Source organism: Microcaecilia unicolor, chromosome 8 (genome assembly GCF_901765095.1).
Source record: "Microcaecilia unicolor chromosome 8, aMicUni1.1, whole genome shotgun sequence".
Taxonomy (NCBI): domain Eukaryota; kingdom Metazoa; phylum Chordata; class Amphibia; order Gymnophiona; family Siphonopidae; genus Microcaecilia; species Microcaecilia unicolor.
In genome coordinates, this window is record NC_044038.1 from 29285983 (window position 1) to 29312697 (window position 26715).

Sequence of the window (26715 nt, forward strand, 5' to 3'; positions counted from 1 at the left end):
GTAAAAGACCCCCAAAGTGTGCTTAGGTTCTTAAAGGTTTAGCACATAACCTCCTCCTCTACTTCCTAAGGTTTTCAGAACCACTCACCTTTATCTCGTGGGCTGTCAGCTGCAGGAGAGATAAAGACTGTGTGTGTGCATGTCTGCTTTTCGGAAAGACCATTTTTAAAGCATTTTACCTGGGTAAATTGGCTGCCTGACACATCAGGAAGACATAAATGGAACCTAAGCATGTTCTTATCACAAAATCATTTTAAAATGCTTAAGCTGATTTTTTTTCTCCTTCCACATCTGACACCCACCTCTAGACCTTACTAACAAAGAATAAATGTGTCACAATACTTACTGCTCCTTTAATCTGTCTGTCACAAATGGGATGTTGGGGAAATCTACAAATGCTTCATTTTTCCTTTTTGGGTTGAAGCTGACAACAACATGAGATAAAATATTACATTAAACTTTTATAAAACTGCTATCCTTCTATCATTTGTCCAACAGAGGCAGTATTCACAGACGCCAGGAAAAGGATGCCACCGCCATCTCTCAACAATGGCACCTGTTGGCCACTCTCAGAGTGCCTATATACAGGGTTCCACAGCCACCGGTCAAGGGTTATCACTGTAATAACTAGGTGAGATGCAGAGCCAGCTCAACCACAAGGTGAACTAGGGAGGAGAAAATGGCCAACGAACTAGTACAATCAGGTGAAACATGGCTGGCAAGAATCCCCAAGCCCAGCTAGCTGAAGAGGGGGAATGGGAAAAGGGAATAGGACTTGATATACTGCCTTCCTGTGGTTACAATCAAAGCGGTTTACATATTATATGCACGTACTTATTTTGTACCTGGGGCAATGGAGGTTTTCAAAGCCTGCTACGCTAACCACTAAGCTACTTCTCCACCGAGCAGGTCAAGCAGGGAGAAGTCTGCTCTTCTTCAACGACTGGCACTAGGAGCATTTTCAAAATGCATGGTTGCACACCCAGTACTTCTTGATGCTGATCTCATGAACTGCAAGATCAACAGCAGAAAATGCCAGCTTTGTGACCATGCATTCTGAACATGTTCATGATGCTGGTCTTAAAGATGAGTAGGAATGGCGGAGAGGAGCCGCATTTAAGTTGGAGGGTGGTGGGGTGGGATGGAGGCAGAGTCAGGCAAAAGGCTGATTTTCCTAGCACACCCAGTACTCTTGCATTGGCTCTGATGAGATAGGAGGGAGAATGTTGCAAATATGGAAAAATGCCTACTAGATGTGAACAAAGACTCATGATTCCCCAAACATTCAATTGAGTTGGAAATGGAAAGGCCAAGAAAATCCATATTCATCTGAACTGGCTGTTGTATCAGCCAATAAGCAAAGCAACATGATTAACTTACTTGTACAGCCACTCCGTGAGGAAATCACAGGCAATAAATTTTGTTCTTTTTCGCTAAAGGAAAGAAAAGATGCTGTCAAGCTCTTGAATGATCACATGAATTGGATGAGATAGAAGTAAAGAAAGTAAGGAGGTTCATTGATTGCCTCAAATAGGTATATATGCCTTTCTTCTTTGTGTCTTGAGAAGCATTTAGCCAAAGAATGAAAACTTTTATCCTCCACAGGTGCACAGAATATAAGGCTTGAAGAGGCTAAGCCTTCCCAGCCTCAACTGCAACCTCCCCAAATCTGAGTCAATCTGGACAGAAGCAGAGCCAGAGTAATTAGCAGTGCTGCCTGCCAGTTTGATTCAGAGCTGGGGCAAAAAAGTGCCCCAGAACCACAGTCTAGCAGCTTCCTTCTCTGTTGCCACTTTTGCTACTGCCACTTCCCAGGATCCGTTGCAAAAAAAACAGCAAAAAGGTGCCTCTCTTCTGTTTTGTTTTTTTGCTGCAGGTCCCAAAAAGCAATGGCAGCAAAGGTAGCAGCAGAAGCAAGTTGAAACTGGGAGATGAAGAACCTGTGGGGGGGGGGGGGGGGAGGAACCAGGAGATGCTGGACCTGGGGGGGGGGGGAAGAAACCAGGAGATGCTGGACCTGGGGGGGGGGGGAAGAAACCAGGAGATGCTGGACCTGGGGGGGGGGGGGGGGAAACCAGGAGATGCTGGACCCAGGTGGTTGGGAGAACCAGGAGATGCTACAGAAGATGGAGAGGAAACACAGGAAATGCTGGATGGTGGGAGTACAGGGAACAGGACACAATGGATAGGGAGGGCAAGAAATGGCATTATGGTGGCTTGTTGTGGAAGCTGACATGGGGAAGGAGCAGAGTGACAGAGGGGATAGAGGATATACTGGTTCAAAGATGAGGAAAGGAAGGTTAAGAGGGGTTATCAATAATGTGACAGAGAAGATGCTGGACACAAGGGGTAAATATGGTGATAGGGGTGATATAAGATCAGAGAAATGAATAGGGTGACAAGGGGGATGTTGGACACTGGGGTGGTGAATACAGTGACAAGGGAGATGCTTCATATAGGGGGAGCAGATGAAAAGGGAGATGCCTGACAAAAATGGAGCAGGAAGAGAGAAGGTGGATACTGAACCCAGGTGAAACAACAGGACAGGTGGGATGCTTAATATGGGGCAGTAAGGAAACAAATGAGAATGCTGGACACAAAGGAAGTAGGAAGAAAGAGGATGAAGGCGAACAGTGGAGTATCACAGGGACCTGTATTGGGACTGGTGCTTTTTAATATATTTATAAATAATCTGGAAATTAGAACAAGTGAAATGATCAAATTTGCAGATGACACAAAATTATTCAAAGTTGTTAAATCACATGCAGATAGTGAGAAATTGAAGGACCTTGTGATACTGAAATACTGGACATTCAAATGACGGATGAAATTTAATGTGGACAACTGTAAATACAATACAAATGATGCACATTAGGAAGAATGAACCAAATTTTAGCTACATGATACTAGGTTTCACATTAGGAGTGAGTGCCCAGGATAAGGATCTAGGTATCATCAAGGACAATCCATTGAAATCTTCTGTTCACTGTGTGGTGCCAATTTGAACCCAGTGCTGGACTGAGCAGAGCAACTAAGGATCACTCCTTAGTATGGACACCTAGACAACCAGGGATGCATACAATGTACACCTTGGGGGGGGGGGTGCTATGAGAGGGTGGGTCTTCAAGGGGGGATGGGAGTGGGGGGTCTTTTTCAGAGGGGGTTGGATGCCTTGACTGGGGTATAGAGAGGGATTTCTGGGGGAGTTGGAAGCACCAGGCCCCTTTAAGATGAGCATTCGGCCACTCATTAGTGACCTGATGCTACTGAGTATAAAAATAACACTAGCTTTGATCTGGTGTTACTTTTTTCAGGAATAATGCAGTTTACAAAGTTCAATACAAACTGCGTTATTCCATTTACATAATAATGAGGTGCTTTAAAAATATTGTTTTAAACAAATATATATTATGGTAACTTAATGCATAATATTTCCATTTACTACATGTTAAGAGACAAATATTATGTGCTATTCCCTTAAACTCTTTAGATTATTGTTAGCCTTAAACAAAAGAAATAATCTGGCCTAATAGCTTGCTATAGATAATGGTTTCCTTTCAAAACATTCAATAGTTACCAGTACCCCCTTTTTCAAAAAAGGCACCCTCCTCCTGTCCCCTTCCAAAACTACTGTTTTTCCAGGGTTTTTTTTTTCTTATGTCTCCTTATTCTAAACTGTTACAACAGAAACTCATGCAGTTCTCTCTTTCTGTTATCAAATACCCTTTGAGAACTTTCAACTAATACCAGAGATAATTTTGTGACAATGAAATTAAAATGTGTTGTGATTTAACCTGTGTAAATAATTTGGAGTCCCCCCCCCCCCCCCCCCTCCCCTCATACTATAACCTGACAGCAGTGGCTAGAAATCCAGGAACAACCAAACTGAATGGTGGTAAAAATCTACAGTAGACACATTGTAGCTTCTTTACAGTCATTTGTATGCTATCATATAAATCTTCAGTGGATTGGTGGAATCTAGCCCAGTAGAAAAAAGCTGACACACAGCTGACCTGCATTCATTTACCTCTGGCACAGCCTAGCCTGTGTGCACGTCTCCAATCAGGAAAAACACAGGAAATGTTTGCACAATGAGCATTGTTAACCCTCAGCTGGGCTTTGTAAAACCAGTCCACAGAAAGGAATCCGTTCCCATTCATGATCATGTACATTTGTATAATATAATGGAAAGTAGGATTATCCAGCTAATTAAAAATAGCACATTATAAATAGTGTTTTGTGTCCCTACCACAAACAGCATTAAAAGATGCTGCAACTGGGGAAATAGGAATAGGGCTATATCATTCGACTACATTCTTTAGTCACAACGGGCTCTGTTTTTACAAGGGTTTTGCCATGGGTGCAGAGGAAATCCTTTTGCAAACAGAATTCTATATGCTGAAAACTGTTGTTCTTGCTGTACTGCCTTTCCCATTAGGAAGTCAAAGTATGTGAGCCCGGATATCAAAAGCTAATTATAAACAGCAGAGTGCTGAACATGTAAATATATTTTCCCACCTTTAATCAGACCAACCACAGCATGGGATCTCATTATTTAAACTAGTAATTATGAGATGAAACTGCCATGTTATCAAATATGATTAAAAGTCTGATAAAATCAACTAAGGGCATGACACATACTTAATTCAGGATCTAGCCATTATTGATATTGTAAAATGAACTGGCATTATACCTTAACAAAATAAAAAGCTATCCTAGAAGCAGAAACTGCTATATAACTGCATGATGTATCCAAGATGAACCATTTGAAATATAAGAACCAAAAACAATAAACAACTCTGGCTAGTTATGCTGAAATACTGCCCTTTGCTTCAAACACTTCAGAGAGCTATCAGTACTTTAAACAGAAACAGAGATAAGGGCTAATGAGCTCTGTTGTTGAGTTGATCTTCGTAGCTGCATTTTCCTCATGCAAAAAGTGCAACACAGCTTCTAAAAACCACTGACCCCCTAATTCTATAAAAGTCACCAAAAATTGTGCACAAAAATTTCATTAAAGAGGTAATTAGTGCAAATAATTGGCTTTTTAACAAGCAATTATTGGCATTAATTAGATTTAGTTAGAATAAATGTGCTAAATTTTACACGAGTAAAAAAAAAAAAGGTGTGGAAATGGGGGTCATGGGCGGAACAGTGGTGTTCCTAGCAATTACGAATGTTGTTACAGAATAAGGGGAGATGCACGCCTAATTTAGTCACCTACACTTGCACCACATTTCAGCTGGTGCAAATGGCCATGCCTAAAGTTAGGCACAATTCCCGGGTGTAAGCGCTATTCTTTAAATCCCACCTAACTTTAAGCGTGGCTTATAGAATAGTGCTTTTTTTTTAGTGCCACATATAGAATTCACCCTTAAGTGAGTCAGTGTAAAAAGGGGGGGGGGGGGGAAGGAGAGGCTTTTATGCATCATCAGAGCCGTCAAGTGTCAAAGCTGGGCCCAGGGCAAACACCCCTCCGCCCCCCCCCCCCCTTCTGTGTGTGCTTACTTGTCTCTTCTCCTGCTGCACTGCACAGGTTTATTTATTTGTTACATTTGTATTCGCCAATTTTGGTATAGGATTAGTACAAAATGTTGTATTGGGATAGGGAAGATAAGATTCAGTCAAGTTGAGTTGAGGTTAAAAAAGTTTGTCAATATCCAATACGATCTTTGATAGTGAAGTGTTGCAGGGTTGAATCACTTGGGTTGGGTCATTTGGATATGCCTTTCCGAACAGGTGGGTCTTTAATAATTTTCTTCCTGCCACGTCCAAACAGGAAGTACTTCACACAGGAGGCAGGACACAGCAGGAAGAAGGACTTGTGGCCGGCAGAGCAGAGTTAACGCGATAGTGAGATAACTACTCTGTGGTGCACACACAGGAGCAGGAGAGCCATGCCTAGCGTTGTGCGAGCCCTGGGCCCCCTTTGGAGGCTGGGTCCTGGGGAATTCCCCCCCCTCCCCCGGCGGCCCTGTACATCATTACCTCGCTTTACAACAGCAGCAAGGGAACATGGAGCACATCCTAAGCATATGTGTATCTGGCATCACTCAAGATTCCAGAAGCAACAGGAAACCAGATCTGGTTCTGAAATTATGACTACAATTGATTATTTTTGTTGTTGTTATTTATGCAATTTATATTATACAACCCAAGAAACAAAGTTAGTACAGAAAACAGGATGAAACTGGAAACATAATATACAAATAAACCAATACATAATTTTCTAAATTTAAGGGCCCGGTTTACTAAACTGTGCTAAAGGCATGCTAGCGTTTTTAGTGCACGCTAATGCTTAGCACGCGCTGTGTAGATGCCCATAATATTCCTATGGGCGTCTACACGGTTAGTGTGCGCTAATTTTTAGTATGTGCTAAAACTGCTAGTGCACCTTAATAAACAGGGCCCTGAATTTTCAAATTAGATTCAACCACAGCAGTTCAAAATTAGGTAGAACGGATTTATTCCTGTCTCTGCTGTTAAACTGGACTTACAGGATAGGCATATACCTGCCTTTGATTCATCTGTGTCTCAGGAAAAGATAGAGCCAGTGAGATACTATATGCAATACAAATCACATCAAGACAACGTTGCTTAACAGGAACAAATGGAAGATAAATGTGCAAAGAAGCAGACAGAAATAACCAAAAGTGTGATAGTATCAACTCATTCCTATAATTAAAAAGTGTGTGTGACTCAAATGGCTCTGGAGTGCTTGCATATAGGTGAAGAGGCAGGACAGAATGCACCCGTAATGCTGCATGATCTAGCCCAGAGCAGAACCCAATTCTTTGAGATTAGAACATGATAATAATAGCAGTACAATGCCCTAACTTTAGCTTGCAGTTTTGTGAAGGTTTATACTAATTATCACTATGAAAAGATACTTTGTTTCAAACGCATTGAAACTGGAGAAAGTTACCTTTCTCTGCATTTCTTTAGTGTACCATGGGGCTCATTTTCGAAAGAGAAAAACATCCAAAAAGTGTTATAAAGCACTATTTGGACGGATTTCTTCTCAAAATGACCAAATCGATATTTCTGAAAATTGTTTTGCAGACGTTTATCTATGCATTTTGTCTGCTGTGTGTCCAAATCACAAGGGGGATTGTCGGGGTATTTATAAGGCGGGATTAGGGCAGACTTAGGGCATGCCTAACACTTAGACGTTTTACAGCCATAATGGAACAAACCAAAATGTCTAGGGTGAAAACTTCAATGTTTTGGTCTAAACCTGTTTTTATAACTAATAAGACACAAAAAAGATGCCCTAAATGATCACTGGAGGAATTCAGGGATGACCCCCCTTACTCCCCCAGTAGCCCCCTCAACCCCTCCTGCCCCTCAAAAATGTGAATAAAAATAGAACTCACCAGCCTTTATGACAGCCTCAGATGTTATAGCCAGGGCCATTAGAGCTGCATGCAGTTCACTGTAGTTGTGGGTGCAGTGCACTATAGACGGGTGGACCCAGGCCCATACCTCCCCCTACCTGTTATACTTGAGGTGGAAACTACGAGCCCTCCAAAACTCACCAGAAACCCACTGTACCCACATATAGGTGCCCCCTTCACCCATAAGATCTATTTTATTGGTGTACAGTTGAGGGTAGTAGGTTAGGGTGGGTTTTGGAGGGCTCAGCAGACAAGATAAGGGAGCAACGGTGAGATGTGTACCTCAGAGCATTTATATGAAGTCCACAGCAGTGTCTCCTAGGGTGCCTCAATGCTCTCCTGGGATGTCTGGGGGATCAGTTTGCTAAAAATGCTGGCCCTTCCTACATCCCAATGGCTTGATTTTTTCACTTGTGCCTTTTTTTTTTTTGCAAATGGTCAGAAAAGATAAATGCATAGAGCAAAAAAACCTTGTTACAAATGATATCCAAAAAAAAAAAAAAAATAGAAGTTTTGGGGGAGATTCTATATACGGCACCTTAAAAAATCTGCGTGGAAAACATTGCTAAGCATATTCTATAAGCAGCACCTATTTTTAAGCACAGTATATAGAATATGCTTAATTGATATTCCAGTACCTAAAACCATGTGCCACCATGTACACCAATGAAAATGTGGCATAAATCACAGCGCCTACATTTATGCGCCCTGGGCTATATTCTGTAACTTTATTTGCACCAAATATGTGTATGACACGACACGGGACCGTGTTTCGACGGCTCTATTGTCTGCCTCAGGGGTCAAAATACTACATACAAAATAAATGCATAAAACAATGTTAAAAACAAGAATAAAAACAAGTATAACATGTAATAACCATGATAATAATAATAGCTATAAAAAGTAATATTTACAGTAGCAAACATTAATATGGCAGACAGTAGAGCTGTCGAAACACGGTCCTGTGTCAGGTCATACACATATTTGGTGCAAATAAAGTTACTTCAATCAACCTTTGGCTGACAAGACTTCTTGGTCCACCCCTACTTCTTGGAAAAAACAGGATGACATTTGTCAAAAATCTTTACCTGCTGAGACTTCCAAAACGGGAAACTGCACTTATGTGCTGGTGATAAATATGGATGTATTCCTAAAATAACTGTGACACTATATTAGTGAAAAAACCTATCATATGCTGCAGGAGAAAGACCTGTGTCGTATAGTGTCAAGAGCAGAACCAATTATGTTTCTAAGACAGCAAAGATAACCAGTTATGTGCTGGAACATAACCAATTATCTCTGCAATCTTAGAAACATAACTGGTTATGTGCCAGCTTTCTAAATATCTTTATTCTACATTTTTTTTTTTAAATGGATAAGCATACTGCATGCACCTGGTGCATAAACATCCATTTCTTTGCATTAGAACCTGCTGTACGTCAGTAGCTTCTGTCTAAAATACAGGTGAAAATGAGACACATTGACCTGCATGTCTCAATCCCTACTTCAACCTATCTAAAATGGCGCTATTTATGTATTTTGAATTGTATTGTTTAGACAGCAGAACATTAAAAAATGTACAAGGCACAGTGGGGGTAATTCTTTAAGAAGTTGCCTAATTGTAGATGGCAGTATTCTAGTCATTGTACGTAAATGACCACTTCAAATACCGACTAGAGCAAATGGCTGTGTAATGTCTTGATGGCGTTTACTTTGCTGGCAGTCGTATGTAAGTGGGTGGACGGAGCATGGGTGTAAATCATGGAATGATAATGTTCATGCATTCTAGTGGGCTGGTGTAAATGATGGTGCTTTAAATGTATCTTGCATTTTCAGCCATTTGTGCTAGTATTCTATAAAGAAAAGCAGGTGCCCCCTACTTATGGAATAGGCTTTAAATAGATACCATAGCCAACACCTCTAGTGGTTATTGACTTTGGAGTTCTTTTCAAATTGTTTTTAAATGACCACAATCAATCTATAAAATTATGATTCATGGTCACCAATGCAACAGTATGAATTAAATATTAGACTGTCATTCTAAAATTATATTGTAAGTCACATTGAACCAATACATCATTGGATAATGTGAGATATAAATGATGAAATAAATAATACATTTTAATTGTAAACTGCTTTGATATTGCCTAACAGGCGATATATCAAATTTTAAATAATCATAAACAAAGGCAATCTCTTTGGCCCTATAATTTCATTTTCTTCCTCCTTTGAACTTCCCGTTAAATCAGGCCAGATGGCTAAAGCACCATCACCCTTCATGCAAAACTATCCAGAGATTTCCCCCCTATTTTAATCCACTTCCTTCCTACCTTTACCTAATCCAGTCATTGTAACAATAGTCCGGCAACCACAGGAGTGAAGTAGTCTAAAGGTTACAGCAGCAGGTTGAGAGAACCAGGGGATCCCAATCCAAATTCCATTGTGGCTCCTTCTGATCTTGAGCAACTCAATTAATCCTCCATTGGAGTTCAGGTACAAACTTAGGCTGCGAGCCCTCCGGGGACACAAATATATCTACCAGCTGTATTGTCCATACATGGGTGTGGGGCCTAGGATAAATCAGTTGGAACAGGGGTCCCCTGATTTTGGAGCTTTAAAATGCAGGGAACAGAGTTGTAGGAGTGTCCCTTTGCTGATGTTTCTGGACCTCTGGTGCCCTAACTGCTATGGGGCAGAGTGATATATGTGATGAGGGTAAGATGTGATGACTTCATTCCTCCCCCTTACCCTCTCCAGCAATAGAAAGTGGAGTCAGTGGCCAGGCAGCATGGATATTACAGTATTTGGGGCGAGGCAGTGGCTCTGAATCATTAGGTGTTACCTCCAAATAACAGTTGGGCATTCAGGCTCCTAGAAGCTAAGAATGATACCTTTGCAGCCGACTCAAGAAGTAGAAGTCAGGCTCAGAAATCAAATCCAGGTTTTCCTGTGTAATAACGGCCAGTGCTGCATCAAAGTCATCAAACCAGTCCTAAAACTGCTATTTTGAGGGACTGATTGCACCATGTTGCCTGGGATTGTGAGCAGAATCCAACTTTCTTGGCTACATGAGTGCCATGGAATGTACAGTATAAAATATGCCTGAATCCCATGCAAGTTAGAAACAATTCACCTCACAGTACGTTCTCATGCCCTTGACTTTTACACATTCAGCAACAACTTGCAGGTCATGGAAATATGAACTGGAATTAGTGCTGATGTACTAAGCTTACTGTTTCCTGAATCCTTGAGCAACAAAAGAAGTTGTATTGTGAGCCTGCAGAATCTCTGGATAACAGGAGATATTAATCACTGAAACACCACCTGCCCTTCCCAACACACACCACTGCACTCCAAAATGAAGACATTTGCAAAGCCAAACATTTGTTCAATGACAAGCCAGAAAACTTTCAGAAGCTATTTATCTGAGCCTAGCTCAATGTGCATAAATCATGATTCCACCCAGAATTTCCCTCTAAACACACCTACACCTGCATCACATACAAAGAAAAAGACATGGGCATTCTTGTCATCATAAGTACATAAGTAGTGCCATACTGGGAAAGACCAAAGGTCCATCTAGCCCAGCATCCTGTCACCGACAGTGGCCAATCCAGGTCAAGGGCACCTGGCATGCTCCCCAAACGTAAAAACATTCCAGACAAGTTATACCTAAAAATGCGGAATTTTTCCAAGTCCATTTAATAGCGGTCTATGGACTTGTCCTTTAGGAATCTATCTAACCCCTTTTTAAACTCCGTCAAGTTAACCGCCCGTACCACGTTCTCCGGCAACGAATTCCAGAGTCTAATTACACGTTGGGTGAAGAAACGTTTTCTCCGATTCGTTTTAAATTTACCACACTGTAGCTTCAACTCATGCCCTCTAGTCCTAGTATTTTTGGATAGCGTGAACAGTCGCTTCACATCCACCCGATCCATTCCACTCATTATTTTATACACTTCTATCATATCTCCCCTCAGCCGTCTCTTCTCCAAGCTGAAAAGCCCTAGCCTTCTCAGCCTCTCTTCATAGGAAAGTCGTCCCATCCCCACTATCATTTTCGTCGCCCTTCGCTGTACCTTTTCCAATTCTACTATATCTTTTTTGAGATACGGAGACCAGTACTGAACACAATACTCCAGGTGCGGTCGCACCATGGAGCGATACAACGGCATTATAACATCCGCACACCTGGACTCCATACCCTTCCTAATAACACCCAACATTCTATTCGCTTTCCTAGCCGCAGCAGCACACTGAGCAGAAGGTTTCAGCGTATCATCGACGACGACACTTTCATGCATGGAGTAATTTTATAAGAGACATTTGACATTCATAGTGTGTCCATTGTAATTGGAGCCTTCCAAATAACAGGCCTAAAATAAACGGACAGTCGCCAGATCAGTCAGTGCATAAATATAAATATATATATTTTTTTTTCCCAGAGGAGTTCTTTAAACAGATAGTGCTGCCAAATACATGTCTAAAGTTAAGTTCAGCAGTCAGAGCTTCACCTTAAATAGTGACAGCCCCACTAAAAATCAAGCTCAAAGTTGGTGATTGAGGCAATTGGAGAGCAATGTGATCTGCCCTGGTTCACAAGGATCATCAGCGCGGTTTGACCACTGGTGTCCATGGAGGGAGATGCAGAAAGGCTCGCGGTACAGCTGTGCACAGATGTAGGAACAAGTGGTTTCTACCGTGAGCATAATAGCATGGAATGCAACAAGTTAATTGTATGCAAATTTTATGTGTGGCAAATCTGCGGCAAAAATGGGTGGAGTATGCTGGACGCGGCTTATTGTGAGTATGTCTGAACCAAAAATGAATAAGTAAATACACATTAGCGTTTGTTCTTCAGCGTCTACATATGAGCCTTTCAAAAACTGCACTTGAAATTTTTGAGAGGCTCATATTTAAGCACAGAAGAACAGGCGCTGATGTGTGTTTTCACTTTCAGTTTTGTTCAGACAAGAGTACATGTTTGTTACTCACTATCTGCCTTTAAAACTTGCATGGGCTTCCCTCGACTTGTATAACAAGACAAAACCAGCCCTTAAATGTGAAATATTGACAAGAAATCTTCTCTGCAAAATCTTCTACACTACAATGGACCCTCGCCATAAATTTCTCACATTGTGCATCCGTCAAAAGTGGGCGGCGTACTCTCCGCAGAGCATGGAATACTTAAAGTAGCTCATCCGCATACATTTTAATATAACTTGCGGATGTGTTTTCTATGTGCGTTAACACCCACACACAAGTCCTCTCTGCATTGCTCGGCACGTAGAACCAGCATTTAACTGTCGGTAACCCTCCGGCTAAGCCTGCGGTTGCTTTCTGCATCGGCCCACTGGTTCTCAGCCTCCTGCTCTAACCAACAGGTCAATCTGGTGAAGCTGAAGGAGAAAGTGAGAGTAATGAATCCAGACAGGGTAGTAACTGCAACTAAGTTCCTGCTCAGAGGGAATTGATTACCGTTTATAAAAAAAACTACATTATTTACTGAAGGATTTAATTGTGCCTATGGAAATAAAATTCTCTTGTCTTATTTTAAAGCAGCAATAACCTCCTAATTGTCACAATATTAAATTAAAAAGGAAAAAAAAAATAAAGGGGCTGTTTTACTAAAGGGCGCCAAGGGCCTTATTCTATAAAGGATATATGCTCCTAAATTTAAGCTCCTAAATTTTATGCTCCTAATTTATGCTCAAAATCTATTTTGGAGCAATAGAGTATGCTCGTAATTTAGAAGCATAAATTTAGGAGCATAACCTTTACAGAATAAGGCCCTAAGTCCTTAACATGGTGTTAGCATGTAAGAACATGGTATTTTCCTGCTAGCACACAGTAATTCCTGTTACTTATTTGAAAAAAGAACGGCATTCCCTCATTATCCAGCTAGTGCATTATAAGTAGTGCGCATTAACTGGATAACGCAGGGATAACACTGCAGCACTTACCCCCTGTTTATATAAAGATTGCCAAAAATTGCACACACAAATTTAGGCACGTTCCTGATTTGCATGCGCAATAGAATAAGCCAATTAGTGCCAAGAATTGACCTTTTAACAAACAATTATTGGCACTAATTAGATTTAACTGAGACCTACCCGTGAAAAGTTAGGAATGGGATCTATGTCTAAAATTTATGCATGTCCAAAAAAGGGGGTGTGGAAATGGGAGAGTCATAGGCGTAATTGTAGAATAATGGTGTTCCGTGTATAAATTTAGGCATGAGTATTTACACCATGTTTTTGTTGGTGCTAATGGCACCATATAAAGAATAGAAGGAAGTAAGTGCTTACACATTAATTTTGTACTAGTACAACACACTAATGTTAGCACATGACCTGCAAAAAGAAAAAAGAAAAAGCCCTACAAAACTGCCACATTAAATCCGGGCTTAGTGCACTGCAAAGTCCCATGTTAGAATGCGCTAATCCCAGATTTTACCACACTTTAATAAAAAGGTCCCTAAGTTAGTAAAATAACATGAACTTAAGGAGCATCTTTTCTTGTGTGGCCTTGAATTTAATTGAAACCACACCTGTGAGACATCAGAAGAGATATTGATTTGGTGACTACATCAACATCACAATGGAAAGACTGAAAAAGAGTGTGACAGAGAGCTCACCAGCAATATTCTCCATCCCTTCAATTAAATTAAAACTTATGCTTCCCCCCTCCCCTCCCCCCAAAAAAGGCAAATTATGATAGAGAATATAACTCCAGTGGTCCATTCTCTTTCTCTGATTGAGATTTGAGCTTTATAAAAAAAATTTTAAAATCATTTTTATTACTCAGTAGAGATCAGACACTTCCAGAGAAAAGGTTTTATACAATGCAAATCAGTTCTTCTGAAACAAATCTGGATATAGCTACATTTAACTTTAACATTCTTAACACTCTGGAACCTTTCTTCCCTCCCCTTCCTCATCTAGCACAGAATATATACCTACAACTTTTAGGCAGTATCATTATTTATCCTTCTTGTCCACCTTGCAGTTCCCCCCCAATCCCTCCCTTGAATTCTCACATCCTGGCTATAAATGGATGTCCACCCACTTGTTTAAATAATCAGTTCTGTACTAGTAAACACATTATCAGTTTAACCACAACCTTCTCAAATCAGCCAGACATAACAAATAATTACTATGTACAGGCCTAGCTGTGCATTTCAGCATTATCATTAGTGAACACCATCTAGATTTTAATAAAGCATGATAGTCATTGTTTTCTGAAACGTAGGCAACATCAGAAATAACTAATAACAGCCTGGATATCATCACTTGGGACTGTAGGCGATTATAACCGTAAGTCACAATCCATAAACAAATGACCAGATGTATTAATTACAGTGCATTTCCCATTTTGAAGGTGATTTTATAACAAGTCGCACAGGTTAACAAGGGAGGAAGGTGCCTATTTTTGCCTACTTTATAAAGAGACATAGGGGCATATTTTCAAAGCACTTAGATTTACAAAGTTCCATAGTAACCTATGGAACTTTGTATGTCTAAGTGCTTTGAAAATGAGCCTCATAGGCACCTTGTGATAGCGTGACTGGCAGTTGGCTACAGAATTTCACAGACACGGGAAGTTTGCAGCACAAAGTCAAAGGAAAACTTTATTGGTAGAAAATAATTAAAGCAATACAATCTGTTCCTCTGTCGCAGACTCTTTCCAACCCTGGTCAGCAACATTCACAGAAAATGAAGGCACTCCTTTACCTTTGCAGTCTTCTGTTTCTTCTCATGCAAACCTGAGTTAGGGCCACTCCCCCCACAGGTATTGCAGCCCAGCAACTACTTTAGGGAGAATTCCTTCACTTGGAGACTCTCTCCAGCAGATCTCTGAACTCAGAATATCTCTCCTGGAGACCTCTTGCCTTGGGGCTTCCCTGAACTGTTTTGCCTGGGGGAATTTAACCACTTCCTTGCCTGAGCCCCTCCCCTCCAACTCAGCCTCTGATATGGCAGATTTAGCACCATCTGCGGTAAGGTGGCTAAACTGCAACCTCAGTGAGGGAGTGTTCCGAGGGACACCTGCCGCTATACCATTCATTCCCTCACCATTCATTTTATAATATACTAATACAAATCCTGCAGAAATTGTGCATAGATTGAAGGCACAGACATGTATGCAGATACAGGATTAGATTCTACATATCACACCTAAAAAAAATCGGCACCAAAATAAATACACCTAAGTGTATTCTAGAAAGTACGCCTTAATTTAAGCATACTTTATAGAATAAGCGTAAATTTCCATGCGGTTTATAGAATATGCCAAGCACCTGTCCACTTGAAACTTGGTGTAAATCCCAAAGCCTAAATTGGGCGCGAACCGGGGGTATTCTATAACAACGCATATAGAATTTAGAAACACCTATGATCCATCCATTCCATGCCCCCCTTTCAACTATGTCACTTACAATTTACAGTCACAGAAAGAGAGGGAATACAGCATACAAAAACAACCAAGCAAACAAACAAAGCAAACACAGGCCTTCAGGATTGAGAAAAATGTAGTCCTTTATTTATGATGAAGACCCGACATGAGCCATGTTTCGGCGTACAAACGCCTGCATCAGGGGTCAAAAAGCTCCTATAGGTCAGCTTATGGACTAGTGAACAAGGATGTAAAATAAACAATCAGGGTAAACTTCCTGGATCACAGAAACAGTTCGCAACAGCAATCTAAAACACAGCCACCCTCTCCCGAGTCTGTCTGAGCTGTGTCTCGGTACTTACAATTTACAAGCAGCATGTTATACAATACCCTTTGATGGTTGTACACGCAAATTCTAATTAACGCCAATTAGTGTCAATAATTGCTTAACTGCAATTATCAGTGCAGATTGGCTTGCTAACTAATTAAGTTGCAAATACAAATTCAGAATATGACTGAATTTGCACCGCAACTTAGGTTGCGCTATATAGAATCCCAAGGACAATGCACACAATTTTGTGAATTTTATAAAATACATAAGTAAATCATGACTGCACCCAGCCTCCATCCCTGAGCACACCTACCCCTTCATTCTATAACATAGGCACATGAATGTAAGAGCCATTATGTAAGCTCCATTTGTGAGCTCAGAGTATAGAGTACGAGAACTTACTCACTTGAATGTTATAGATTCATAAGTGCTACTTGGGTGCTAAACAGTATTCTATAATCTTAGCATAGCATATAGCTTGTATAGTACGCAAATACAAGGGGGCATTCATGTGGGCAGAATATGGGCATCTCCCACAAATACACGTACATGTTGCAGAAAAGCGTCATTTAGCTGCGTGCATTTCTAACCACTATAGACATGGCTTAAGTGGGCGTGCCTAAATGTTGGCGCATGAATGCCAACTTGTGCTAGTATTCTATAATGGAATCTGGCATCCAGATGCTAGTTACAAAATTCACACTTACCCCTTAATTCTGTAAATGTCTCCAAAAAATTGTGCGCGCAATTTAATTAAATCACAAGATAATTAGCGCCAATAATTGGCTTTTTAACAAGCAATTATTGGCACTAATTACATTTAATTGAACTTTACACACAATATGAAAAATGGAGCGCAGAAATGGGAGGGTGATGGGCAGAACGGGGGGGGAGGGGGGCACTCCTAAAATTAATGCACATTTGTATAGAATAACGTGGATATGTGCCTAATGTAGGTGATTAGACTTGCACCACAGTTCATCTGGTGCAAATGGCCAAACCTAAAGGTAGGCACAATTCCCGAGTGTAAGTGCTATTCTATAAACCACACTTAACTTTAAGCACGGTTTAGAGAATAGTGCTTTCTTCGGTGTTGATTTTATTTTGGCATCATATATAGAATTCATCCCTTAGAAGGTCTTTTACTTAAGCTTAGCTCGAGTTATCTGTAGCAGGGCCCATAGGAATAAAATAGGCCCTGCTGCAGATAACTCAAGCTAAGCTTTAGTAAAAGACCCTCTTAGTGCCCAGCATTTTGGCACCTAACTTTTGCTACACTTTATAGAATTGTCCCCTACATTTATACTGCATATACTTTTAGGCATGACCTAGTTTTATAAGAACCCAATTTACATGCATAAATCAGCATTGATCTGAAAAAAATGGCATTTAAAATAATCCTCTACGTTAATGGGTAAAATACGGGTTACATCTGGCCCAGAGAATCCTAAAACTATTAGATTTGGGTGGATTCTGTTTTGCTTTGGTTTGGTTTCAATTTAGTGAACTGAAAAGAGCACAGCTGCATCTGTCATTCTGAAAATGATGACAACAGGCTAAGATCCAACTTCAAACAACAGATATATTTCCAGGACATACAAATGGACCTCATTCAAACAAGGATCTTCAAATGTGAATGAATGCGGTTTCCTTAAATAACTCATGCGGTTTAGGAAGGAAGCACATTTTAATTCACTTCATGCCTGTAAGCAAAAGCAATGGCAATGATGTGTATGACACACTTGTTCTACAGTTTAAATCTAGTAGCTCTTATCCATGGCTTTGTCATTGGATGGAACAATGAACACTGTCGAGCTAATGCCAAGAAAATGAAATTCTGATGCACAGAGTTAACATGAGTTTTATATGTTGGCTAAAATTATTACAATATTTAGAAAACTCTATTCCAACTTTAGGCCAAAGGTTCCATATGTAATTCTTCAAACAAAAGTGTAAAAATCCAGGAATGGTTTCACTTTGCTTCTAGGCTATATCGCAACGCGTTTGAAATGATGTATGTAAATCAGCCTAACTCTGGAGACTGCTCTTTCAGTTCCCACATTTGATAATCACATAGTTAACATATAGGCGTAACACTGGACCTCACTGAAACACATACAATAGCCAACCTTTGTTATCTTTTGTGTTTCCCACACAAAAGGATAATCTTCAAGGTCAGAGACTATGGTAGAGGGTTAACTTACTAGAACAGAGAAAGAACTGACTTGGAGACAATAAGTACTGTGAATGGAGTAAGTATGATTGTTGCCAAAAACTGTCTATGGAATAGTCCTATTAGAAGAAATGCCACTTTCTTCCATTTAAAAGTAAATTCCTAGCACACCGTTAATGTTAACATCTGATACAAGTGATCCATAATAGTAAGTACCCGTTAGAATCCATATCAGGACCTACTTTATCTGAGTTATAAATTGTTTCACAGACAAAGAGGGGCATTTTCGAAAGAAACGTCTGTTGGAATTTGGACATCTTTTTAAAACGTCCAAATTCAGAGGCGGGGAGAAGGTCATTTTCGGAAAAAGATGGACGTCCATCTTTGTGTTCGAAAATACCATGGTCGTCCTTGGATTTGGGCGTCCTTGAATTTGGTCGTCTTTAATTTTCGGCCATTTTCAAAACCAAAAATGTCAGTCTAAAACGTCCAAATTAAAACCATTTGGACGTGGGAGAGCCAGCATTTTTAGTACACTGGACCCCCTGACATGCCAGGACACCAACCGGGCACCATAGGGGGCACTGCAGTGGACTTCATAAAATGCTCCCAGGTATACAGCTCTCTTGTGTGTTGAGCCCCCCAAACCCCCCCCCCAAAAAACCCTTGACCCCCCAACTGTACACCACTACCATAGCCCTTATGGGTGAAGGGGGGCACCTATCTGTGGGTACAGAGGGTTTGTGGTGGGTTTTGGACGGCTCGCTGTTTCCTCCACAAATGTAACAGGTAGAGGAGTTATGGGCCTGGGTCCACTTGTCTGAAGTGCACTGCACCTACTACTAAACTACTCCGGGGACCTGCATGCGCTGTCATGGACACGAGTATGACATCTGAGGCTGGAATAAAGGCTGGCAAGTAATATTTTTAATGATGTTTTTTCAGGGTAGGAGGGGGTTAGTGACCACTGGGGGAGTAACAGGAGGTCATCTGGTCATTTCAGGCACCTTTTTGTGCCTTATTCATAATAAAAACAGGTCTGGGTGAAAACGTCCAAGTTTTAGTCATGGACATCTTTGCTTTTTTCCATTATGGCTCAAAGACGTCCAAGTCTTAGGAACACCCAAGTCCCGCCTCGAACATGCCTCCGATACGCCCCCTTGAGATCTGGACGTCTTTACGATGGACTTCTGACAAAGAAGTCCAAAATCGGGTTTCGATTATACCGATTTGGACGTCTCTGTGAGAAGGATGTCCAAGTGCCGATTTATGCCACTTTTTGGACGTCCATGTCTTTCTAAAATACTACTACTACTACTTAACATTTCTAGAGCGCTACTAGGGTTACGCAGCGCTGTACAAATTAATAACTAAGGACGGTCCCTGCTCAGAAGAGCTTACAATCTAAAGGACGAAATGTCAAGTTGGGGCAGTCTAGATTTCCTGAGTAGAGGTGATGTGATTAGGTGCCGAAAGCGACATTGAAGAGGTGGGCTTTGAGCAATGATTTGAAGATGAGTAGGGAGGGGGCCTGAAGTATGGGCTCAGGGAGTTTGTTCCAAGCATGGGGTGAGGAGAGGCAGAAAGGGCGGAGCCTAGAGTTGGCAGTGGTGGAGAAGGGTACTGAAAGGAGGGATTTGTCTTGAGAGCCTGAAAGTCAACCAGATGAATCTCAAAAGCGATTCTGAAAAATGCAGCAACTTCATTGTTCAGGGTATCCAAAATATGCATATTAATTGGTTCACAGATCAGAAGAATGCTCAATCCTCACAGATATCCTAAAAAGTATACTGAGGACTGGTGTCCGAGTCTTCTAAATCCTTCTTTGCAGAGATAACACAACATACTGTACTGATCAACAGCAAGACACTTTTAACAATTTTCAAAGCACTGATTTTTCTATCAAATCAATATGCTTATCAAGCTTTTGAAAATTATTATACCATTTTCCTTTCTGTTCATTTTCTTCAGCTTTAAGTGCAAACAGACATAAACCAGAGGCATCTACTTCTTCAAAAAGTTAAAAGAGAAATGATGAAGTGTTGAAACCCCAAATGTCCACGTGAAATGGATTATTCTAGACTGGTACAAATCCACAAGTTTAAGGACCTTGCAAAGTTCTCTCCTCTCTCCCCCCCCCCCCTTTTTTTTTTTGCTGGGAATAAACCTTTCAGCTAAGTGTCCCCAGAGTAAATTACTGGTGCTTTAAAGGCTATAGGAATGGCACACATGTGGACTTTAGTCTGATTGCCATCTGGTTACAGCCATAAAAGGTCCTGTGAGAAATGCCCTGACTGAAGACATCCTGTCAGATATTTAGCAGATTAAGAAGGTAACATGCAGTTAACTGGATCAGATAAAAGATGGGGTTTTGTCTGATTTTATCAGTTAGAAAAGCAGCCAAGGGGTACAGAAGCTTATACAGAATAAAAAAAAAATATGCCTTTGTGCATTTCACCTGTTTGTTAATAAAGATATATTCTTTTTTAATTAAACCAAAGAAACTGACCTCAAAACACTTTTCCCTTTCAGCCTCGTGTAGCATTTCTGCCAGTGCTGGTAGAAGAAATGGAAAAATGTAGGCTTCCAAATATTCTCTAGGATAACCTGCAAAAGACATGTCTTACTGAACAAAGGAATTTATGAATGTTAGAAATGATTCACAGTTACATGCAATTTTAAACAACATTAAGAGAAAAACAAGCTGCACAATTACTTGAGAGGCTTATATTTTCCTAGTCAGTCTAATAACAATATCCAGATACCTAAATTAAAATATATGTTTAATTAATTCTGTAAATGGAGAACTACCTTCTGATCAGGTTGTGGGGATGAAATAGCAAATAAATAAATAAATAAATCTATCTAAAATCATTTTCTGTTATTCCAGATCTTTTCCTACCATAACAATAATTTCATTAACTATTGATGACATGTGAGGGTATAATTTCATAACAGAGCCTCCAAAAACTTTTCAAAAAAAAGCACTTACCCACTAAGGCCCAGATTCTAGATACGGCACTGAGAAAAAATCGATGCTGAAAAAACCACGCTTAGCGCTATTCTATAAACCTCACCTAAAGTTAGATGCGGTTTATAGAATGCATGTAGCGCCCATCCCCATGACTACAATTTAGGCATGATACTGTACACCAACTAAAGCCTGGTGTAAATGCCCGCACCTAACTAATATGTGGATCAGGCATATTCTACAACTTTGTGCATAATTTTTAAGAATGCCCACGACCCGCCTATACCCCTCCTAAGCCCATGCTCTCTTTTGAGATCCGCACACTAGAATTTATTTGCATCACTTTACAGAACAGACTTAGAAAGCTGTGTGCGTAAATTCTAATTAGTGCCAATTAGTGCCGATAATTACTTGCTATTGACCAATTATCAGCTCCGATTGGCATGCTAATCAATTTTGTATATGCAATTTGGCTACACTGCCAAATCTGCTCATGCAACTTTAGTCGCCATATATAGAATCCAGGCCTAATTCTATCATCTTGTGTGCCTTGTTTGATTTTTCACAGTTACTATACAATATACTTATCCCTTGTACATTACTTGTCACTGTACTGTAAGTTTTCTGCTCTACTTATCCCAGCAAATATAGGGCCCTGTTTACTAAGCAGCGTTATAGGCGTGTTAACATGGTTAGCGCACGCGCTAAGTGTAGGCGCAGTAAAAACACTAACGCACCTTGGTAAACAGGGCCCCTAGACATATGTGTTATTTAAAAAGAAAAAAAAAAGAGCATACTGTCAGTCATGTCATCCTATATAATAATTCTCACCTCCAACGTTCTATGCATCTGGCTGCCAGTGTCCATGGCTTTCTTCAGAGTTGGTCTGCTAGGCTCCGAAGCCCAGGCTGACGTCACACGCAGCACTGACCAACCACACGACAGCAGCACGAGGCCCCACCCCTGCCGCCACGCCCCTCCCCCAAGGTTGCTGCCTCCGCCGCTCACCCCTCCACCTCCCCAAGGTCGCCATCGCTCCCCCCTCCACGAGGTCGCCACCGCACCCCCCCGCCACCCTTCACGAGGTTGCCGCAGCCACTGCTCCCCCCCTCCACCACCCCAGGTCGCCACCCAGGCCCGCCCGCCCACCCAACACAGACCTGCCAAATCTCCCGCAAAACACGCGGCGCCAGCTCCCATTTCCGGCCACTGCTGCTTCTCCTATTGAGCAGCAGCGGCTGCTACAAAAACAAAAACAGCTGTTTTTAGGAAGCAAGCGCGGCACCGCAGGCAGCCATCAGGCATTGGCTGTCGGTTCTGCAGCCGCTCCTCTCGCCTCTCACATTACTGCCCCTGGAGCAGACCCCGGAGGAGCGCAGCGACGTGAGAGATGAGAGGAGCAGCTGCAGTTGCAGAGCCGACAGCCAATGCCTGATGGCTGCCTGCGGTGCCGCGCTTGCTTCCTAAAAACAGCTGTTTTTGTTTTTGTAGCGGCTGCTGCTGCTCAACAGGAGAAGCAGCAGTGGCCGGAAATGGGAGCTGGCGCCGCGTGTTTCGTGGGAGACTTGGCAGGTCTGTTGGGTGGGCGGGCCTGTGGCTTGGCGGACGGAGAGGGGGAGCGGCAGCGACCTGGGGGGGTGGAGGGGGAGCGGCAGCGACCTCGGGAGGAGGCGTGGCGGGTCTGGATGGAAAGAAGGGGATAGAGACAAGTCTGGATGGAAGAATCGGGAGAGGGGGGGTAGACGGATGGAAGGATGGGGAGAGAAAGACATGATGGAAGGATGGGGAGAGAAAGGGGGAGACTGGAAGGATGGGGAGAGAGAAGGGACACTGAACAGAAAAGGGTAGAGAGACAGAGAGACACTGGATAGGAGAGGGAGAGAGACATTAGATGGAAGGATCAGGAGAGAGGGTAGATGGGTGGAAGGATGGGGAGAGAAAGAGGGAAGACGCTGGATGGAAGGGTACGGAAAAAAAAGGATGCACAAAGAAAGAGGGGAGACATTGGGAGGGGGGGAGGGAGAGGGGGGGACCTGAGACCAGGGATGGGGAGAGGAGGTCCAGAGACCTGACAGGGGGGGAGAGGGAAGGAGGGGGAGGTATCGCTGTCACACACACACTCTCTCTCTTTCTCTCACAGTCAGTGTCTTTCTCTCTCTCACTCACACAGTCTCTCACACTGTATCACATTCACTCTCTATGTGTCACACAGTCACTCTCAAACACTATCTCGATCTCATACACTCTCACAGACAGTCTGTGTATCACACACATACTCTCACACTCTGTCTCACACACTCACTCTCTCTCTGTCACACACACACACACTCACACATTCACTCTCTCTCTCTCTCACACAGTCACTCTCACACAAACTCTCTCAAACATACACACTCCGAGGAAAACCTTGCTAGCACCCGTTTCATTTGTGTCAGAAACGGGCCTTTTATACTAGTTGTATATGTGCCACTTTGTTTTGATTGTTTCTCATCGTAGACAATGTTGTCATGATCATTTTGATTTTATCTACCCACATGTATCTTCGCCATCCTGGGCACACATATTGTTAACTATTTATGTTCTCTAATGTAGACTTGTGCTTGGTTTTACCAGTTCATTCACACTGCTATTTATACTGCATATTGTGTAATTTCAGAATTCTTTCTTTTCATGCTTTTATACTCCTTGTTTTGCAAAAACGTTTTATTACTACATATGTATGTAAGCTTTTTTTAAATCATACTACATATGTTATGGATATTCTTGTTTATATATTTTATCATGTATTCACACATCTTTTATTTATATTGTTTTTTATGTATATTTATTTACTGGTTTCATTACAATTTTTAGACTCCTGAGGCAGGCACTATTGCCGAAACACGTGTTGAGTCAACCATAATAAAGGACCCATTTCTTACACTTTCTTCTCGTCTCCTTTGTTTTTTGGAAGAGTCTTGTTGATCACACTACTTCCCTTGCTCCTATATTGCTCTCACCGTAGCAGATCCACTTTCTCCACCCTGGTGGCTAATCCCTATAAACTTGCATTCAAAATTGTGCATGCAGGTTACAGAATATTTTTCTCAAATATGTACACAAAATGAGAAAGCAAATTCAAAAATATTAACCACAAAAATATGTCATTTCCTACAAATCAGTTTAATGGACCCTGAGCTATATAAGACCGTTATAATTTAAAGAAATGAAACCTCAAAAACTCCAAGGATAGATAATCAGACGTTATGAGATAAGCTCAACCCTCAATTACAATCCAATACTATCATAAGTTTCTATGTGCACCTGGAAAAAATGGAAACCACAAAAAACTTCACAACGGAGAAAGAGTGACTGCCCCAAAAAAACAGAGTCAAACATACATCCCAACCTCCAGTCTCTGGCTCTCAGAGCTTGGATGTTGAGAGCCTAGAATTTGCTTCCTTGGGTCTTTCAGAGGGTGTCTCCCAGGTAAGATTCCATAAAGAAGTGTTATTCTTTCAAATGCAGGAGGTCTGCCATGTGGTGTGAGAGCAAGGCCCTAGATCCCTTTTCTTGCCCTTCTCCATAGTGTACTGTACCGACCACTAGGCTACTCCAGGGACCTGTTTGCTGCTCTAATAGGACTTGGTATAACATCTGAGGCTGTCATACAAGCTGGTATGTACTGTTTCTTTCACATCTTTTGGGGGTGGGAGGCGGTCAGTGACCACTGTGGGAGTAAGGGGGGGGTCATTCCTTTATTCCTCATCTGGTCATTTAGGGCACTTTTTTGTGGCTTAGTCATTATTAATACAGGTCTACCTCAAAACGTCTCAGTTTTGTTCCATTATGGCAGAAAAACGTTCAAATGTTAGGAACGTCCTAATCCTGCCCCCAACACACCCTCGACATGTCCCCTTGTGATATGGACACACTGCAGAAGAACTGCATACATAAATGTCAGCGAAATACGTTTCAAAAATAGTGATTTGAACATTTTGGCAAGCAAAACGTTCAGTGCTGCTTTATGCCACTTTTTACACATTTTTCTTACTTAAAAAAGAGCTCCAAAGTTTTCTATAAGCTAACCATCTGAGTGTCAGTCCTGCCTAGATTCTGCCCATCTCTATGCCCCCCTGTCAAACATGCAAGTATTACAGAACAGCGCTTAGGTGGAATTCTGGCATTTACATATGTTTGTAGATGCCATTATTTTAAACATTTACGCATGTAACTGGTATGTAAATGTTATCATCTATGTTATTGAATTACCCCGCATTGTCTGTCATTTCAATATACGGCAAAATAAACATTTAAAAAAATAAAACATAAGCTCAGCCCAGAACGTGCCCAAATAAATATCTTTGTTCTTCGTACAGTAAGGTAAACATGGGTTGGCCAAATGTCTGCTTATGGTTTGACATTTATGTCAGTGTTTATTGTTATATTTGTAAATTAAATAAATCAGCTTAGATATCCCCCGTAGTTACACTAAAACATATGCACATTGCATTCTTTACCAAAAATTAATTTCTCTGATGGTTTAGGATGGATTTTTACTTTTAAATATTGAATGAAACAGAAGACCGCCTTGGGATGATTGATCTGAACTTCTAAACTGGATTAGTATCCATTCCACTCTCCTCAATCCTGGGACACCAATATGGCATCAGACGCTTCCACTGGGCACCTTCCAAATCATTCTCCCACTCCAATGACCCAGATACTGCATAAGTAATTCCTCTCATTCAAAAACAGCTGTCCACATGAGTTAAAATAATGTTTACTTACACGTATTTCGATCAGGAAGTACGACATTTTCAGAGGGTATATTAGAATCAGAAAGCCAAGATTGCTCTGGGTGTAATTCATCAGTTTCTTTGACCTGAGGAATCTGGTTAAAATAAAATCCGATCCAAGTGAATGTCATAAAACCACACAGATGACTCTCTCCTCAAAAGTTTAACTAACGTTACGCACCCAGATGATGCATGTTAGGCACAAATTCTGTAACTGCCATTATAAAATACTAGTGTAAGTTCAAAGTCCTGTGCCTAGCTTTAGATACAAAGTTGGGCATTTTCACTTGGAGATATAGGAGCCCTTCCACTAAGAAAAGCTACTGATACTGTTAGCTTTAGATACGAGCACTAAGGCTAGCTCAGAAGCAGGTGTATATGCATGTGCCTAATTATAGGCAATTAGACACGCAACTGCTATATTCTGTAGCCCAGCTTGTAAGTACCTGACCCACCCATGTCCCTTTCAGGTTCACCCTCCCTTGCAGTTGCACACTATGGATTTTGCACCCACAATTTGCTGAAAGCCCACCTCTTTAACATTGCTTTTGACTCGTAATCACTTGTAACCACTCGCCTCCACCTACCCTCCTCTCCTCCTTCCTGTACACATTGATTTGATTTGCTTACTTTATTTTTTGTCTATTAGATTGTAAGCTCTCTGAGCA

General features: G+C 41.3%; 1 protein-coding gene across 1 annotated transcript in view; it reads right to left on the reverse strand.

The window, feature by feature from the left end:
• Positions 1-26715, reverse strand: part of IQCK (IQ motif containing K) — a 96770-nt gene that overhangs the window by 44311 nt on the left and 25744 nt on the right. The window contains exons 3-6 of the mRNA XM_030210956.1: positions 26040-26142; positions 20808-20905; positions 1381-1433; positions 347-424 (exon numbers count right to left, since the gene is read on the reverse strand). Of these exons, the coding sequence (XP_030066816.1) occupies positions 347-424; positions 1381-1433; positions 20808-20905; positions 26040-26142 (332 nt within the window). The remainder of the gene's footprint in view (positions 1-346; positions 425-1380; positions 1434-20807; positions 20906-26039; positions 26143-26715) is intronic.